Raw genomic sequence first — 20,025 nt, 5'->3', positions numbered from 1 at the left:
TATACTGTAGGCCTGTGGTAGCCTAGTGGTTAAGGTGTTGTGCTACCAATCGGAAGGTTATTTATTTTTACTTTTTTATTTCTTAACTTTTACGTTGAATAACTTACTTATTCAATATATATATAAATATTTTGTTGTTTGAGAGTTTGTTGTGTTGTAAACAATAACAATAAAGTTCCTCTCTCTCTTGTATGTTATACATTTTCCCATAATAAATAATAATAAATGATTATTATTATTGAAGCAGGATGTACAGTATGTGTAAGTACATGCTCTGTTGGAATATAAAATGCTGTATATAGTAAATGTTGTATATATCATTAAAAGATGGTATTTACTTGAACATGTAAATGTGGACAGTGAGGACGTACAGGCTTGGGGAGGCTACACTGGTGCATGTCAGGCTCAAACGATGGCCCGCGCTGCAGAGCTCCAGCCGGGTGGTCCATAGTGCCGGGAGCGCTGATCACTCCGTCCGCATAGGGACCAGCAGGGGGGTATGGAGTGTGGGGGCCGTGCCGGGGGTGGTGCGGGTGGTGGCCGTGTCCGGACGGCTCGGCCGAGGCCAAACCGAAAGCGTTATCCAGCAGGAGATGCATCTGCTGCCGCACCTCGTCGATGGAGGGCTGAGAGCTCAGAGTGGACGAATCCGAGTGACCTTTAACGTGGTGACTGCCTCCAAAACCCAGAGAGCTCATGAGGCGGTCCACGTCTGTCTCTTCAAAAGGTTCTGGTTCAGCCTGGGAAACACACACAAATACACACAATGCAAAATTTGACACAAAAATACAGGGAATATAGGGAATCTAATTTATATGCACACACACACACACATTCACACTCACACAGACCAAAGATTTGCACAAATACAGTTAAACACACACTCGATTTAATAAGATAAGCAATCTCACCGGTGGACACACAGATTAACTCTACCTAGATATTGCCATAAAGTGAGCACGACACACACACACGCACGCGCACACACACACACACACACACACACACACACACACACACACACACACACACACACACACACACACACACACACACACATACACACACAGTAGACCTTTCCAATTTGCAAGTTAAAAGCTCAGCACATTTATAGCTATTAACTCATATCAAATTCCCCATCGGAATCCCTGAACAGTCCATAATCGTATTCCCGCTGGCTGGGACTGCGGCTGCTGCGGTCTGATCGTCAGGATTTAGAGACGGAAGAACTCTCTCTGAATACACTCTGAGCTCTGCTTCTCCCTCAGTGCTGTTTAAAATGGGCTGAGCGGTAATCGCCTTTGCTTCGGCCATCCAGAAGACCCCAGTGATTACTGAAGGAAGGGATGGAAAATGCTGTATCTATCCCGAGCAGACCAGAGAGGTTCCAGGCCACACGGCGAGACTACGGCAGTAAGGCAACGACGACACAACGGAAGATCTTACACAGTCTATGCAAAACTAGCAGTGTAACTAAGGATGTTAAAGAAAGTGGGATTTCTGGGTTAAAAGAAAATGCTCAGAACTGAGCTTTGAAAGATTCTCTGCTCTTTACAAACAGACCAGTAGAAAGCAGTCGAACGAACGTGCGAAAATAACGGCTGTAGTCCGTCCTCTGTTCAACCATGTCGAAGTGTTTTGAGAAACTTTTCCATTGATTAACCTTTTTTGATCTTTTTAATAAAGCGACAGCATGAAAAATAGGAACATTTAATGATCAGGACCCAGTGATTTTTATGCCTACCACAGCAGCTCCAAAGGTCTCCTGAGTCTTGATTTAGATGACACAAGATTAGGTTATTTAAAACTGTGACTTAAAAAAAATCTAATTCTTCTTTAAATAATTCTTGATTAACATTGAAATTTTGTAAATCTGTTTAATAAAGGTACATGCTTTATTTAACCTGGATACACTTCTGACATACTGTGTTTAGGTTCCAGTTGCTAAAAAAGCGGCTATAGCTGTTAGAAAACGTTCAGGTCTGCTGTTCTGGACCTGAGCACGTATTCGTTAGCGATCTATTTAGTCGTTTTTTAATCTTTTTTTTTTCTTGTTTATCATGCAGTGGACTAGCGGTTCATTGATATCCAACTTAAAGGCAGGGTCTCCGATGTTTGAAAGCTGATGTCGACATTTGAAATCACCAAAACAGACACGCCCCTAACCCAAATGGGTCCCACCCCTGTATCGATAGCTCCGCCCATACGTACATATGTAACCCAGGCAACTAATGGAAAGAAATGTGTCTTTATCATAGCTGAAGTGAAGAACAATACGATTGTAGATAAACAAACAAGCAAAAATGACACACAAGCATAATCATGTAAAGGACAAAGGCATATATTAGTTCTGTGTAACAAAGCAAAACCAACGTTACTCACCTATCGAGAAGGAAAAAAGCGCCTCGGCGTCTTAAGTAAAGTTGAATTTCCCGAGTCAGTAACTCCTGAGCTAAACGCTGTTACTACACAAAACGCGGTTGTAGCTGCCTCTCTACATTACTACGATAGAAAAGAGGTGTTATTTGTGTAGTAACAGCGTTTAGCTCAGGAGTTATTGACTCGGGAAACTCCAACCTGTGAATATGTGGCCGACTTCCTGCTCCTTCAGTTCTCTCCAGCGCTGGAAAGCTGATCCTATATTAACACGTCCTACTTCTTGTCCTTATCGTAAGCCTTTCTTTGCTTTCTTTTTGTTTTTATCCTCCATGTCAATGTTAAAACCGCTTTCTGCTAATGTCACACATGCGCACTGAACACTCTCTCCGCACATATTGACAAGCCCCGCCCCTTTCTGCTCATTGGCTACACGTTTGTTTTGATTTTTGTTTTGATTTTTGTTTACTATTCGGCCCGACTCAGTTTTCTGAAGCATTTCTCAAAAATCGGAGACCCTGCCTTTAATTTAATATTCGACGTGACGTATTTCCCTCTCGCTACAGCACACGACTTATTTCCCCAGTATGTCCTGGTTTTCACATGATATGAGACACAAAGGTGCTGTTTGGTTTCTGATTGGGTGTCTGCTGCTAAGCAACTAGCCATAACACCACTAACATCACCCTGTAGATGTTTAGCACCGCAATGTGGAGTTATCACACCAAAATACGTACTGATCCTGCTTCAGAGAAGAGTTTCATAACCCCAGGCAAAAAGCTTCCTCTAACCGGGGTAAAAGGCGAGGTTAAGTATGATGATACCCCGGGGTTATGTGCAGTGTGAAAAACTGTGTAGCATGTCTTACTTAAACACTCAGAACAGTTCGCAAGCTTCCTTAATCGTCACTGTACGTTTTTCAGTACTTTTAATACTAAATATTATTAGTATATTATATTAATATTAAAAAGCATACAATCGTACTGCATATATAAAGCATACTGCTCCTGATAGAGCCCACAGTGTAGAGGATAAAACCGTTCTTCAGTATTAAAAACAGAGCAGGAAGAGACTGATGTAGTGTCTCGCAGCTCCAGGGTTCCTGGTTTGATCCTGTGCATGTCCACCTGGAGTCCTCTGGGTTCTCAGGTTTCCTCTCACATGTCAGCTAAATTGCACACTAGAGTAGAGGTCTTCACGGGTCCACTTAGATCCGAAACCCGAGGTCCGACCCGAGACCCGAGCGGGTTCGGGTCTAAAAGTTTCACGTGTGACTCGGACACGGGTCGGGTATAATAATAGCGACATCGGGTCTCGGGTAATTTAAAATGAATGTGTTTTTACGGAACAGACCCGAGAAGACCCGAACTCGGGTCCTTTTCCAACCTCTCCTCTGTTTGACAAGACCGCTTGCAACATGTGGCTGGCGACGTGTGGCTGGCGGTAAGCTAATTTTCGCTGAAACAGACCTGTCAATCAATTTTGAATCCACGCTGTAGCGGTTACTTTAATGTAGAGTTATGCGACATTCGGGTCCAGTCGGGTTTAAACAAAAAAAATGCCAACAGGTCGGGTTTGTCTCGGGTCGGGTCTTTCTTAAAAAATATATATAAATATATCTACACGTCGGGTTCGGGTAAAAAGTGATTTGGGTCACATCGGGTCGGGTACATTTCTTTAGACCCGAGAAGACCTCTCTAGTGCCTCTTTTCCACCGGAAAGAACCGGGTGCTGGTTCAGAGCTAGCGCTAGTGCTGGTTCAAAGTTGGTTCCACTAGCAACCTTCTAAGAACCAGTTTGCCTTTCCACCGGCTAGAGAGCCATCACAGTGCCGAGTGTGACGTCACTGTATACGTGTCACGTGTCCCAGCAACATTAGCGCAGCAGCGGCAAACACAAACACAACAACAATGGCGGATGTTGCTTTACTGTTAATGCTCATGGCTTTGCGAACCTGCACTGGCATCCAAACATGGCGAATAAAACGTGTACGTGCAGCTCCATGTAATCTGTATAAACGCAGGTTGTAATCGATAAAGTACATAATGTTATTTTATCGTTAACACAGAAAAAAATTTAGCCTTAGCACGTAGTTACCTACTATCATGTGTGCTGATAATGTATCATATCGTGGTAAAGTAAAAGTGTATTAAACATTAGTATACTTAAGGTACATTATCAAATGCGCTAACAGTAGCCCCGCCCACAGCTCCTGACGCAAGCGGTTCTTAAGTCTAGACCAGCAACGTTTTGGTGCTACTTAAGAACCACTTTTCCTGGTTCGGAGCCGGTGCTTTGGCGGTCGAAATAGAAAGAACTGGTTCTAAATTAGGCTCTGGCTCTGAACCAGCACTCGAACTGCCTCTGTGGAGAAGGGGTATAGGTGTAAACGTCTATGCCTGCTTGGTGCACTTATGTACATTTACACATAGGAATGGTAATCCAGCGTCCCATCCGGAGTGTATTCCCATCTCACATACTGTACAGTATTCATGAAAAAATGCTCTGAATAGCCATTGCATGAATTTGTGTTTACTGCAGGCTGCTGTTCTGTGTAGTGACGAGATATTCAGATCCAAAGGAGGTCTCAGAACAAACAATAACAAAGTGGGACATCCTGAATCCCATTGCTCTGTCGTAGCTCTTCAATAAGCCTTCAGTCGGATGTGTGACAAAGCAGAACAGATTCCAAAATAAAAATGTGAAGCCGACCTGAATTTGAAGCGTCAGGAAGAAAAAGAAAACTTATTACAAAGCAGAGACGTCTGAACAAAAATAACGAAGTCCCTCAAGCGAGTGACTACTTCTGTTAGAAGCTTTTAATCTGATCTTGTTCACTATTTATGATCTTAAAGCTTCTGTCTCACTCGATTATCGACTCGCCGACGATTCGGAGTGTGAAGTGATGTGTCTGTTACAGCTGCTTTTCTTCGCTCTGGTTTCTACATAAGAAATGATTTGTGGGTTTGATGAATAAAGGGATAAAATTTCAGGCAGCGTTCAGGGCTTATCGCAGAAATACAGTTTATTTAAACTGAAACTCTGGAGGCAGAAACCCTGAGGCAGGACAGATCGACTCTGTAGTAAGGTTTGTTTAAGGGATGAGATATTAGTTGAGTCCGGTAAAGCGTTCAGGCGTCTTTGAAGCAAGATTATTAAAGTGTGATGTGTTGATGGAGGGGGGCACGTGGCTTAGTGGTTATCATGTTCGCCTCACACCTCCAGGGTCGGGGTTCGATTCCCGCCTCTTCCTTGTGTATGCGGAGTTTGCATGTTCTCCCCGTGCCTCGGGGGTTTCCTCTGGGTACTCCGGTTTCCGGTCCAAAGACATGCATGGTAGGTTGATTGGCATCTCTGGGAAAAAATTGTCCGTAGTGTGTGTGAGTGTGTGATTGAATGAGAGTGTGTGTGTGTGCCCTGTGATGGGTTGCCACTCTGTCCAGGGTGTATCCTGCCTGGATGCCCAATGACGCCTGAAATAGGCACAGGCTCCCCGTGACCCGAGGTAGTTCGGATAAAGCGGTGGAAAATGAGTGAGTGTTGATGGAGTTGTGTTGAGGATATGTTTGTTGTTTGTGTGTAAGAGAGAACGAGAGATCCTCACGTCATAGCCGCTGTTGCGGATCCCCCTCCTGGCACGTTCCCTCATTACCAGCAGATCTAGCTCAGTCTCCACAGGACTCGGCGTATTCAGAGACTGTCTGCTCCAGTACGCCGGCTCCCTCTGACTCTCACTGAAAACACAACACATAAGCACTCATCTTAACCTCCTGGCAGAGGCATCATTTATGATGTCATTCACCTACCAGGTGCAAAGTTTCCCCAAATCTATTCCCCATCATCCAATTTGTAGAGCGCATTTAACATTGGACATCATCATACAAAGCAGCATTAAAAAAATATCAGCAATGACGAGGAACAGATTCCCTGAGACGATATTAGGAAGGAACCTTGAGAGGAACCAGACTCATCTAGGTCACACCTGATGCAGTTACGGATCACGTTCCTGGTTTAAACGTGTACTATGTGTTCAGAAAAACAGCATTATGTAACGAGGATCACAACAAGACCGTAATCCAGACTGTAGTTAAAATTCATTTTGTTACATAGTTGAGGAAGTCTGATGGAATTTTTGAAGGATGCCGTGCACATTTCCACGCAAGCTTTCCGAATAGATACGACGTGATCCTGAAAGCTGATAAACTTTCAAAAAAACAAAAACAAAAAAAACCATTTCAATTGTTCCATGTTTTCATCTTTGCATGCATGTTCGTTTTATTGAAGTTCTTTATTTATTTATTTATTTATTTTTGCGATGGCTTTTTCATTTTTCTTTGAGGCTTGTTTTTGGAGAAAAGGTGAACATTTTCTTCACACGCTGAGCGTTTGAAACGTGTGACTCACTGTGTGTACTTTTATCCAATTATTTTTGCCCTTTCTTGGAGGGTGCTAATAATTCTGTGCTATTCTCTTTGCACTGTTGTTACATATTGCATCCTATTCACTGTACTGTTAAGCTATTATACTAAAGTGTACATTCTTTTTTACATCTTTTACATTTAACCTGAATTATTAGAGAATATTTCTTTCACCTGAATCGCCGCAGCCCTAAGCTGTGTTAGAATATTCATCGGGACTGAATTGTTAAATGAAATTTGCTGAAAAAATAATGATTATTACTTTGTACGTAATTAAATCCTGAAGTCTTTAATAATTTTCTCTTAAATATTGGATTCCTACAATTATTCTTTCAATATGAGCAATATTTTAAGGCCAAGAAAACCAATTCTGTTTATAATAATAATAATAATAATAATAATAATAATAATAATAATAATAATAACTAAAAAATAACAATAATAATAATAATAATAATATAAAATAAAAAGTATAAAATATAAAATATAATATAAAGTAAAAAAATAATAAAAAATATAATAATAATAATAATAATAATAATAATAATAATAATAATAATAATAATAATAATAATAATAATAATAATAATTTGCATGTTCTTTTCAGCCAACACTTTTCATTTTAACCCTTAAATTAATAACTATATACAGGACATCTCTCCTTTCTTCTCTCTTTGTCTCTCTCTTTCCATCTCTGGACACTTCTGAAGCAGGATGACTAATAGCTCCTGCCCCTGGCATGTGTATCTCCCCCTACCTCCTGTGGTATTTGACATAAGTGGATGGATTTCTGTCCTCCGCGGGTCCCCGAGTGTCCTCCAAGTCCAGAGAAGCGTTTTCACGTCTCAGTCTCTCTCGGTGGCTGTGTCTGTGTCCTCCGCTGTTCGTCGGCCCGTCACTGTAGCCTTTTCTCTTCGCTTTCAGACGCAGTTTGTTCCTGTAGTGCTCAATGTCAGACTTCTGTTTCAGGCCCATGTTTACCTGCAAACACACACAAACTTAACATTTTGACTGACTGAGGCAAGCAAGATTTGGGCCTTAATATCCTGATACAAAGCAAAAATTAAATGCTTTTATCAATTCTGTTGGATATCTCATTCACCAAGACATACTGATTTTAAATCACTACAACTGTTAAAACTTTAAAGGAGCCATTTGTAATTTAGAGCCCTCTGCTGCCTGTGTTATTACCTGCACCTACAATCAAAACTACAATCTAACCCTTTCCTCAAACAAACTAAATAGGGCTTGTGTTTGCTCAATCTCAGATAGAAGTTGTGCAAATTTCTGGGCCAGAAATTTTTTAACAGGGGAAAAAAAAAGGATGAAAAAGTTAAATGAAATTGTAAGGAAAAAGAGCACTTTTTCTAAGGTATCGCTAAATTACATAATTATAACGAGTGTAGAAAAACATGTTCAAAGATTATAAAGAGCACCTTTAATATTCCGTATGCATACATACATGCATTCGTGAATAGAAGGGTGACTTTTGGTGCGCTTATATTACACAAGTTCAGGTAATACACATAATATTAAAAAAAAAAAAAGCCAAAAAACATCACATTTCTTTGTGCTTTAGAAAAAAACAATACACTTTCATATCTCCATATTTTATTGAAAAGCCTAATTTAATTCACGATTTAACTGCGCATGCTAACAGTATCAGTAAAACCAGAAGCAATTGGAGACCTACAGTATGTGTACGGTAAGCAAATACCAGCAATAATGACTGTTATACAGAATACATGAACAAAATTCAGATCAACATCAAGAAGCCTGTTCTATACAGTGAAAGCAGTCTTACCTCTCCGTTCAGCATGACAGAGTCTTGGCTGTGATTCGAGGAGTCTGGGTATGAGTAGTTGAGTGGAGCGGTCATGGGCTTAATGCTGATGAGCCTCAGGGAGCCAGTCAGTGAGTCGTAATGCTCTGTGGGAGCAAAACATATCATGGTCTGAACAACCAATACCAAGCAGAATAAAAAAAAAAAATAAAAAAATAAAAAATAGAGCTGCACTGGGAATCTCCCTTCTTCATTCATTCATTCAAATAAATAATCAGAAGTTTATAAACATTTGCATGACAAAGAAGTTGCAAGAAACAAGAACGTCAAATTTAATGTTTCACCACACCATGAGACACGATATAAGATTATGGTGCTAACTCAACGGTTAAATAATGACAAGCTTTAAATGGTCACCATACTGTATATATGGTGCCTGTATAAAATCCCCTGTGCATGCGTGAGTCTACCCTGTTGATCTTGTCTGACCTTCTTTCCCAAGCACGTTGTAAAGTTTATCAGCAACGTGGGTATGTTTCAGGCTGTGTTAAAGTGTAATTCGTTCCATTTTATCACATTAAACCTTCCCATTATAATACATTTTAAACAACTGTAATGATCACAAACTCGACGGATAAGCGGGTAATGGCTAATTAATAGCATTTGTACATTTATATGAATATATCGGTAATATCTTTCAAAGAAAAGTTACTAAATCTTTAATTATGCAGGCATATTATATATATATATATATATATATATATATATATATATATATATATATATATATATATATATATATATATATATATAATTTTTTTGGTTTTTAATTCAACATAAAATACTCTACAGGTGTTTACTTCATCCCAATGACAAGCAATATAAACAGCATACTGTATATGGTTAATATTTGCCCTTTACCTTTATTACGTCACATTTTTTAATTAAAGTGCTACTCGTTTGTTGTTGTTGTTTTTTAATAAAACGTAATTTAAAAAAAAGAAAATTTAATTTAATCAAGTTACGAGTGGGAAAAAATCAACAAATTTACAAGGAGGCAAAGTTTTTCAAAACTATCGATGTTTATGAATACGGGTCCCACAGACCCGAGCAACATACAAGGGTTAATAATGGTATAAATTATTAATGAAATATTATTAATTTATACATTGAACATTTGCGAAAAACAGACGATTTCGCACATACGTGCTAAAGTTGCAACAGGGAAACTGAACCGTCCGGTAGTTGCATCTAGTATCGTTGTTTTCGGAACATACTGTTTGCAAATATGCTTTTTGTTTACTGAAATGTTAAAAGTTTGATTTATTTGACAATATTAAGTTCATCAGTTTCAATGTTTGGAATGGTGTATTTGTATTATCATAAATATAGTTATGTTTTCTGTTTATCTATTGAAAAACACATGCACATCGCTATCGATGAACTCAACAAAATATACAGATGGGAATTACAATGTATTAAGCGACAATCGAAGAGAATGTGTTAATAGACTGTATATTAGTTATATAAAGTAGGTACACAAGGAAATTAATCCAATATGACATTTAGCTTTAGCTACGTTTAAGTTTATGTACTAAATGTAATATTTAAATCACTTATTGCAAAAAAAAAACACCTAGTTTAAATATTATTTTTGTGATCGTAAACTATCGCAGAGACGTTGCTAGCTGTGAGAATTATAATTATCTGCTACTTATTGGGCTTCTGATAAAGCTGTATATATTCTAAATGCTGACATGTGGATGCTAACCAGATATAACCTCTAGCAATAAATTACACGTAGCTAACTTTCTCTATGTACAGAAAAGGTGCTATAAAAAGGAATATTTAGTTTATCGAGCGCTAAAGAGATGAAGTGTCACCTCCTTTTTAGCTAAAAGGCGAATTAATAGCTAGTATTAGGGGAAATACTAGGCTATCTGGACTTAGCTGACAATCATAAATAACGCAACATTAGCTTGTTTAAATTTAAGTGAGAGGAGCTGAGAGTTTTTCATCATTCCTTGTTCAATGCAGCAGCAAAACAATGTCCAAATCCCATTATCCACTAATGGAGCAGAGGGTACAACAAAGTGGAAGCTAATACATTCCTACACACACTTTACCCTTCTCCTCTGAACAGGGTTGAATCACTAACTCATCCCTTGGCAGCTGAGTTTGTTGGCACTCGTCCGGTTGCTGTTTAAGCATATCGTGTGTGACATATTCTGTATACGTGATACTTATTTGTTCTTTGCCTGGATAGCGTAAAAATAAACGTGTCAATAACCGTTTTGCCTTGTACCCTGTGTACCATGAGTGCATTCATACACTATAAACCTTAGATTTGCTGTTAGAGAACAGTAAAAGTTATCTCAGGCCTTCCATTTACAGTATATACAGTACATAATCAGTCTCTCCAGGATTTTGTGATTTCATGACTGTATGTAAAATCAAGCAATTTTTCCAACAACCGTTTTTGTTAAATTTTGTGCGATTTTGGTCCGAGACGCTGCATTTTTTTACGTCATCACGACACGCGTTCTGCCAAAAGTCATTGCATGTATGTCTTCACTTGTAGGAGTTTAAAAGAAGAATCCTGTGATTAAAGTTTTGGCAATTCGAGCAGCTTTTTCAAGAAAACTTATTTTTTGCTGTAGAAAAAAATTAAGTATATTTGGCTGCAAAAATCATAAAAAAAAATAAAAAAACAGGTCCTGAAATAATAAACCCTGGAGGGACTGAATTGTGAACAGTTTGTCTTCCGAAACTGGCTACTGTAATTATTTATAATAATTACTTTTCACCCAGAAGAGGACTTCTTTCATTTTGAGTCTGGTTCTTTATGTCATCATAGAGAGAGGGTTTATTTTGCTTATTTATTTGGTTGCCAGTCACCTCATTACATTACACCTCATTACACCTACATTAATTATATATATCTGTATTTCTGTAAAGCTGCTGCATGACAATCTAACCTGTTGTTATTATGTCACTATTCACTGAATTAAAATGTTAGGTGTATAATAGTGGGTAAATATTATAGTCATTCTGGATGTGTTGTATGCATGAGATTCTTGACGTCAAGCCCTGTGATGAAAGCAGGTCAGTGTTATCGTTCTCGCTGTCTCCCTGATCCAAAGCCTTGATATATTTATACGTGTGAATGTGTCTCTCACCGGTCCTCGCGTGCGCCTCCTCCTTTGCGGCTTTCTGGCCGGTATTCCTGTGCGCCGATGAGCTCCTGCCCGTGTTCAGCTTCGCAGAGCCGTTGCTTGAAACCGAGCCGTCCTCGCTCGGCACTTTACTGTGGGTAACCATGGAAACAGAGGCAGCGATAAGCGGGCAGCGGGTGATAAGATGCTGTTTTGGTGACAGGTTGGCACACCCTCCAGCCCTGCTGGTAACCTGGGTAAAGTTGCCTTACGTCAAAAAAAAAAAACCCTCCTCCGCCAGTGGCGTTAAAAGGGGCGCCAACAGCAGGGCGCCGCAGAGGCGACGCTTTTCCTCTGTATTATAGGAGCATTAAAGCAGCGATTTGACCCTTTGATCTAAAAGACTGAAAGTCTGTTGTGGACAGAAAGAAGTGAAAAAAAATCTCTTAAAAATGTTTTTGTTTTTTAAAATAGAGCAAAGGAAAAAAAAAAGCTCTCTCGGAAGCAGAAATTATTTTCTCACGCATTACCATAATTCGGGAGAAGCAGTTTTTAATTGCCGCAGGGTGAGATGGGATTAGCCAACTAATTGCTGAAGTTGAAAAGCTCTAGGGAATAAAAAATTAAGCACAGCAGAATAAATCTGCTAATCGCTTGGGCATATTTGTGCCAACAATCTGCCAAGCTCTGCGCACCCGTCCTGCTGGACTCTCACGGCGCACACACACAGACACATGGCACGGACACACACACGCTTGCACAATTGCATTAACAATAGACACACTGTGACAAAAAAAACAAAAAAACAAAAACAAAAAAGAGGCAGACATGGTGGTGGGCGTGAACACACACTTTCACATCTCTGCAGGAGCACTAAGGCACTCTGAATCATATATGAGTCTGTAGCCAGGAGCATCTCTCTCTCTCTCTCTCTCTCTCTCTCTCTCTCTCTCTCTCTCTCTCCTCTACCCACATTCTGTTCTTATGTGTATTCTGTTTTTTTTTTTATCTCCACCAAGATTTTCTCTTTTCTCCTCTGTAATCGTTTCGCATGGGAAGTTGGGAGGGGTGACAGCAGACAGCACATTCTCCTACCGTTGGTCAGAAATGCAGGGCACGCACAGAAATAAAACAGAAAAAAGAAGGATGGAGGAAAAAGAAACAACAGTGCTTGGATTTGGTGGCATAGACATGGCACGAAAAATACTCTGCTATGCTCCACCGAATCAACAGCAACTGAAAAAAATTGGTAAGAAATTAAGAGTAAGAAATGTTAAAAAAAAAAGAAAGAAAGAATAAGGAAAGAAACAAAGAAAGAAATATCTCATGCATAAGCAAAGGACCCCAAAAGTTATATTTGATTCTGATGGTTTGAAAAGAAATGAAAAAAAAAATAAAATAAAATTTAAAAACTTATAAAATGTGATACTTATGATTCCACTTATGAATCTTATGTGATCTCCTATGAAGATGCCTCATAAACCTCCATTTTCTTTTTAAAGCCTTTTTGCTAGAGCCTATTAAATGATCAAGCCTTATTAGGATACCGAAGATTCCAGAACATTTTGTTACTAGGATACAAAATGTGAGTGTTTGAATTAAAAAAAAGAGTTTTCTTTCTTTTTAAGTGATTAAACTCCAGATGAATTCACACATTAGGGCAAAGGTTTAAAATCATTATAGCTGCGATAGAGAGGATTAAATCCTGTACAACAATCGATTTAGTTTAAATCTGACATGAAAGGTTGATTTTACATGAACAAACGAGTAATAATTACTCATTTATATATATTAAAAAAATGTTATTATATGTTTGTATTATATGCATTATATGTATGTAGTATGTAGTAAGACGTATTAGCTATAAGCACAATTTGTTTATGACATCGTAACAGAGTAAAAATGTCTTTTGGGCCCTCTAGTGGACGGCTACGGTACCTTTGTAGCCCTATTCACTCCCATTTTAAAGGTGGGATCTCCGTTGTTTGAGAAATGTTTCAGAAAACTGCGTTAGACATCCAAACAAAACAAAAACAAAACTAACGTGTAGCCAATGAGCAGAAAGAGGCGTGTCTTGTCAATATGGGTGGAGAGAGTGTTCAGTGTGCATGTGTGACATTAGCAGAAAGTGGTTTTAACATTGACAAGGAATAAAAACAAAGAAAGAAAACGAAGAAAGGCTTACGATAAGGCAAGAAGCAGGACCCGTGTTAATATAGGATCAGCTTTCCAGCGCTGAAACGGAGACTTCCACGTGAAATGGAGATAAACCTTACACGGTACAACACACAGTACTACAAAAACACATTTGTATTACCATAGTGTTACTCATCGAGTTCATTTATTGATAAAAATATACCATCAGCTGCCCCAACAGGTTCCGCCATAATACTTGTCAGGGTTATACTTGGGTTATACTTGTCTGGCGTATGTGTGGGGTGGAGCTATCAAAACAGGCGTGGGACCCATTTGGGTTAGGGGTGTGTTTGTTTTGGTGATTTCAAATGTCAACATTGGCTTTCAAACAACGGAGACCCCACCTTTAACGGATATACCATATACCTCCTCTTTGGCCTTCCTCTTTGCCTCCTGCCTGGCAGCTCCATGTCCAACATTCTCCTACCAATATACTCACTCTCCCTCCTCTGAACATGTCCAAACCATCTTAATCTGGCCTCCCTGACTTTGTCTCCCAAACGTCCAACATGAGCTGTCCCTCTGATGTACTCGTTCCTAATCCTGTCCAATCTTGTCACTCCCAAAGAGAACCTCAACATCTTCAGTTCGGCTACCTCTAGCTCTGACTCCTGTCTAACTAAAATCTCAATTCACAATATGACTTTTATTGTCTTAGCAAACGCTTGATGTAACACTAGAACAATCTAGCTAACTAACTAGACCACCGTTAATTAGCACACGTAACTTCCTGCAGGTTTCAGACCTAGACTAGAGGAATATCTTGGAGCTAGGATTTTATTTGCTCAGAAATAGGTTCAGAGTAAATGTTACCTACTGATTTTCAGTTAGTATGTTACAGCCGCAACTATTAGCAGATGTCAGCTAGTGTGAACTGTGTTGATGCACCTGTTATATAGCCGGGTTAGCCGCTAGCATAGCTGCTCATTAGTATGGCTGCTCGGGCTAAACATGCTACTAGTTTCTTTCCATCAGTAATATTTGTACAATGGTGTTCAGTAACTACTGTGATGGTTTATTATTGATTGTATTAAGCATCTGTTTCTTAATAATTCAGTGCACTATGCAGTATGTTGTCTCAGTTACTTATTGAGAGTTAAGACTGATGCTTCTGTACAGTGTCTGTTGTACCAGTTGGCTAATGTTCGTGCTAGACATGTCATGTTATTGTTATTATGTGTTAAGCAGTTGTTTCTTTATTTCATTCCTAGAAATTACCTCGCACACATGTGTGACCCTGTGTGTAATGTTATTCTTGCGCAATAAATGGTTAAACTCTATCTGATGACTCAAACTCCCTGATCAGAGTTCTGCGGCGGTCAATAACACAATCACCAGTAACAGTGGGCAATACGCAACAGCTAGATTGCAAATGGTAGCTTGGTTTAGACATGGCTGGAAGAATGGGGCAAGTGCAGTGATCATACTTCTTCTGACAAGATGTGATATGATAAATAATGCACTTATGACAGCGTGACCTTGAAGTAAACTAGCAGATGCCGACTTGCAGATGGTCTTCTGGGTTTTGCAACGAATACAAACACGGACATACATACACGAGTGCGCAGTATATCGGTACTGATCGATTCTCTATTTTTTAGCAACAGGAGAGGAAGAAGAACCTTTTATCTTCGTGTAGTTAAATGTGAACCATACGGAAGCTCGTTCAGAATCCCAGAAGGAGGAAGCACAAAAAGCTGTGATGCATTAAGGGGGAAATTACAGTTGAGGAAATAAATGGTTCCGAACCCGCTGATGTCTTTAAATGTCTGTGATTTCAGTGCACCGTGGAAAGAAATGCATGACAGAAGCTCTTCGACTACTTAGCTTTCTTTCTCAGGACCATTTTACACCCATTATGTCTGGCGCAATGCTTTGAATACACCATTATACGTTTATGATGGAGCTGAAGTGTGATGTTCAGGAGAACCTCTAAAGAATCACGGAAACTGAGCATCGCTACAGTCAGAGAATGCAGTTTTTAAACCCCACAGTAAAACAACACTGACCTGCGGTGGATCTCTGTAGACTGAGGTCTTTTGGAGGCCGTGCCGTCCTGTAGGACTCCTTTGTCCTGTGTGAGCGGAGCGTCGCGTACCGGGAGAGACAGGACTAGGGTCTCTTTAGTGACCGCAAGCGTCTCCTCACCCTGTTGACCCATGTGCTGCTTAGCATAGTCAAAACCCTGCACAGGCTGGAGAAGAGAAGAGAAGAGAAGAGAAGAGAAGAGAAGAGAAGAGAAGAGAAGAGAAGAAATGAATAGTAGAAGAGGAGAGAATAGAAGTGAAGATAAGAAATGAGAATAGAAGAGATGAAAAGAGTAGATGAGATGAGAAGAAATAGTAGAAGAGAAGAGAAGAATTGTAGAAGAGGAGAGAATAGAAGTGAAGAGAAGAAACAAGAAGAGGTTAAATGAAAAGAGTAGATGAGAAGAGATGAAATAGAATAGAAGAGAAGAAATGAGAAGAGATGAGATGAAAAGAGGAGATGAGATGAGAAGAAATAGTAGAAGAGAAGAGAAGAGAAGAGAAGAAATGAGAAGAGATGAAATGAAAAGAGGAGATGAGATGAGAAGAAATAGTAGAAGAGAAGAGAAGAGAAGAGAAGAGAAGAGATGAGATATAGAGCGAGAAGATAATCGAGATATAATAGTCATATGAGACTGAGAATATATAGATTATACGATATGTACGTAAGATGATTATGATTCACAATATATGCGTAAGTAGATTACTCTCTTCTCCGCTCCTCCCGCTCGACGCTCCTCTACTACACTCCTCTCCGCTCGCGCTCTCCTCTCTGCTCTCGCCTCCTCTTCTCTCTCTCTCCTCTCCTCTCCTGAGCAATCTACATCCTCTCTTCTCCTACACTCCTCGTCTCTTCTGCTTAGACTCACTCTCTATCCCTCTCGCTCGCCTCCTCTACCTGCTCTTCCCTTCCCCTCTTCTCTTCGCCCTCTCTCCTCCTCTACCTCTCCTCTCCTCGCTTCCCTCTCTCGCTTCTCTTCTCCTCTCTTCGCCGCTCGCCCGCGCGCCGCCCTCGCCTCGCTCGCGGCGCTGCGCTTCCCCGGCCTGTACGCCGCGCCGCGCCGCGCCGCGCCGCGCCGCCTGGCGCGCGATGCGGCTGCCCCGCGCTGCAGCGTGCGCCGCCCTCGTCGCCGCGCCGCGCTGCGCTGCCCCCGGCGCTGCGCTGCCCCGCCCTCGGCGCCCGCCGCCTGCGCCGCGCTGCCCCGCCCCGCGGGCGCTGCGCTGCGCCTTCTCGTCGCCGCGCAGCGCCGCGCCGCCCTGCGCCGCGCTGCGCCGCGCCGCGCTGCGCCGCGCTGCCCTGCCCCGCGGCGGTGCTCTCCGCCCTCGTCGCCGCGCCGCGCCGCCGCGCCGCGCCGCGCCCTCCTCCGCCCTTTCGAGCACTGGTGTTTTATCCTGTTCAGGTTCAGCAGTGCTGTTAGCTGCACTGATTTATTAATGCACTCAGACTATTTTCCGAGTCGCCGTATTTCACTGAGCTCGCATGTGACGTTTATCTTCACCATAAGCTTTAATGCTGAAGCGCAACGGAAGCTCGTGGATCCTCTCTCTTTAAGATGAATTATGGATCGCTCTCCTGCTGAGGCAGCATACAGACACCGGTGCATCACTTGATGGTTAAGAAGCTGCCTCGGTGTGTGAGGATGCAGCAGGGGAAAATATAAACACTCGACAGCATTTAATAATGCAGGACTTTTTGCACTTTTATTGTGCGCCCTGCTGTCACACGCATTTGAAGCCGGAATCAATAAAGTCCAGTCATCCTCACCTCTCTGGGCCATGAATGCTAAGACAGCTCTAAAGTTAGCTAGCTGGGAGTCCACAGAGACGCATCTCTCTCTCCGTTACACTCTGGCGTTGACCTTGAGTCGTATATATGTCCCTTTCTTTAATAATGTACTTCACATGTCCTGTCATTCACTCAGGGGAAATCTGTTCACTTCTATACACACGAGTCAGAGAAGAACAAGGTGGTGAGAAATGTGCCATGATAATCTGTATATAGAATCGAACACATCTCAATTTAGAGCTTTATTCTGTTCTCCTAAAATATATGCGATAAATTAAACAGAAATTTATTTTAGGTGAAAATATTAGAATTTTTTTTTTATATTTTAGCACACATTATTAGTTATTTGACTACAGGGCATGGGCAATGAGGTCATTTACAGTTTAAAGTAAATATTTTTTTACAGTTTTAACTCCTATTACCAATTTTTTTTTTTTTTTTAAAGTACACACTGATCAATATTAGCCATAATTATCAGAATAATCATCCACAGCACGGCATGCAGAGAAAATCTTTTCATGACTGCCGGATGTAAAATAAAATAAATGAAAATAAAATAAAACTAGATGAAAAATAAAGAGGAAAAAATAAAAGGCAGAATATAAAAATATACAATGACTGGTAATATATGGTAATATAAATATAGAATAAATGTTTATGAATAAAATGCACACAAAAAAAGTGTGTTAGTTGTGTTATATATGTTTACATTTCTGGCATTTAGCAGACACACTTATCCAGAGCGACTGACAATTCATTTCAATTTATACAACTGAGCAAATGAAGGTTAAGGGCCTTGCACAGGGGCCCAGCAGTGGCAGCTTGGTAGACCTGGGATTTAAACTTATGACCTTCTGGGCAGTAGTCCAACACCTTAAGCACTGAACTACCACATCCCCATGTCTGTTCGGTTCTCTCGGGCGCTGTAAAACATCGGCGCCGTCTTCACGCTTGTCACATCAATGGGAACGTTTTTATAGTTAATGTTATTATCGTTACACTTACATGGGGAACGTTACACTTACGCAGGGCACGTTACACTTACACGGGGCACGTTACACTTACGCGGGGCACGTTACACTTACGCGGGGCACGTTACACTTACACGGGGCACGTTACACTTACGCGGGGCACGTTACACTTACGCGGGGCACGTTACACTTACGCGGGGCACGTTACACTTACGCAGGGCACGTTACACTTACGCAGGGCACGTTACACTTACGCGGGGCACGTTACACTTACGCGGGGCACGTTACACTTACGCGGGGCACGTTACACTTACGCGGGGCACGTTACACTTACACGAGGCACGTTACACTTACGCTGGGCACGTTACACTTACGCAGGGCACGTTACACTTACGCGAGGCACGTTACACTTACGCGGGGCACGTTACACTTACGCGGGGCACGTTACACTTACGCGAGGCACGTTACACTTACACGAGGCACGTTACACTTACACGGGGCACGTTACACTTACACGGGGTACGTTACACTTACGCAGGGAACGTTACACTTACGCAGGGCACGTTACACTTACACGGGGCACGTTACACTTACACGGGCTACGTTACACTTACACGGGGAACGTTACACTTACGCAGGGCACGTTACACTTATACAGGGCACGTTACACTTACATGGGGAACGTTACACTTATGCGGGGCACGTTACACTTACACGGGGCATGTTACACTTACATGGGGAACGCTACACTTACGCAGGGCACGTTACACTTATACAGGGCACGTTACACTTACACGAGGCACGTTACACTTACATGGGGAACGCTACACTTACACTGGGCGCGTTACACTTACGCGGGGCACGTTACACTTATACGGGGCACGTTACACTTATACGGGGCACGTTACACTTACACGAGGCACGTTACACTTACATGGGGAACGTTACACTTACGCGAGGCACGTTACACTTACACGAGGCACGTTACACTTACGCGGGGCACGTTACACTTACGCGAGGCACGTTACACTTACACGAGGCACGTTACACTTACACGAGGCACGTTACACTTACATGGGGAACGCTACACTTACACTGGGCACGTTACACTTACACGAGGCACGTTACACTTACACGAGGCACGTTACACTTACACGGGGCACGTTACACTTACACGGGGCACGTTACACTTACGCAGGGCACGTTACACTTATACGGGGCACGTTACACTTATACGGGGCACGTTACACTTACGTGGGGCACGTTACACTTACGCGGGGCACGTTACACTTACACAGGGAACGTTACTTACG

General features: G+C 41.4%; 1 protein-coding gene across 2 annotated transcripts in view; it reads right to left on the bottom strand.

Annotated features, from left to right (window-relative positions):
* kiaa1549la (KIAA1549-like a) overlaps positions 1-20,025 on the bottom strand; it is a 73,593-nt gene that overhangs the window by 6,357 nt on the left and 47,211 nt on the right. The window contains exons 13-18 of one of the 2 annotated variants that reach the window (XM_047802630.1): positions 15,938-16,122; positions 11,757-11,884; positions 8,599-8,723; positions 7,552-7,775; positions 5,981-6,110; positions 339-740 (exon numbers count right to left, since the gene is read on the bottom strand). In XM_047802630.1, coding sequence (XP_047658586.1) covers positions 339-740; positions 5,981-6,110; positions 7,552-7,775; positions 8,599-8,723; positions 11,757-11,884; positions 15,938-16,122 — 1,194 coding nt within the window. The remainder of the gene's footprint in view (positions 1-338; positions 741-5,980; positions 6,111-7,551; positions 7,776-8,598; positions 8,724-11,756; positions 11,885-15,937; positions 16,123-20,025) is intronic. The other variant, XM_027136018.2, reaches the window with a different exon arrangement.

The sequence above is a fragment of the Tachysurus fulvidraco genome, chromosome 17, assembly GCF_022655615.1.
Source record: "Tachysurus fulvidraco isolate hzauxx_2018 chromosome 17, HZAU_PFXX_2.0, whole genome shotgun sequence".
In the NCBI taxonomy this organism is placed as follows: domain Eukaryota; kingdom Metazoa; phylum Chordata; class Actinopteri; order Siluriformes; family Bagridae; genus Tachysurus; species Tachysurus fulvidraco.
Note: the sequence above shows the minus strand (reverse complement) of the source record. Positions and strands in the feature narration are given on the sequence as shown.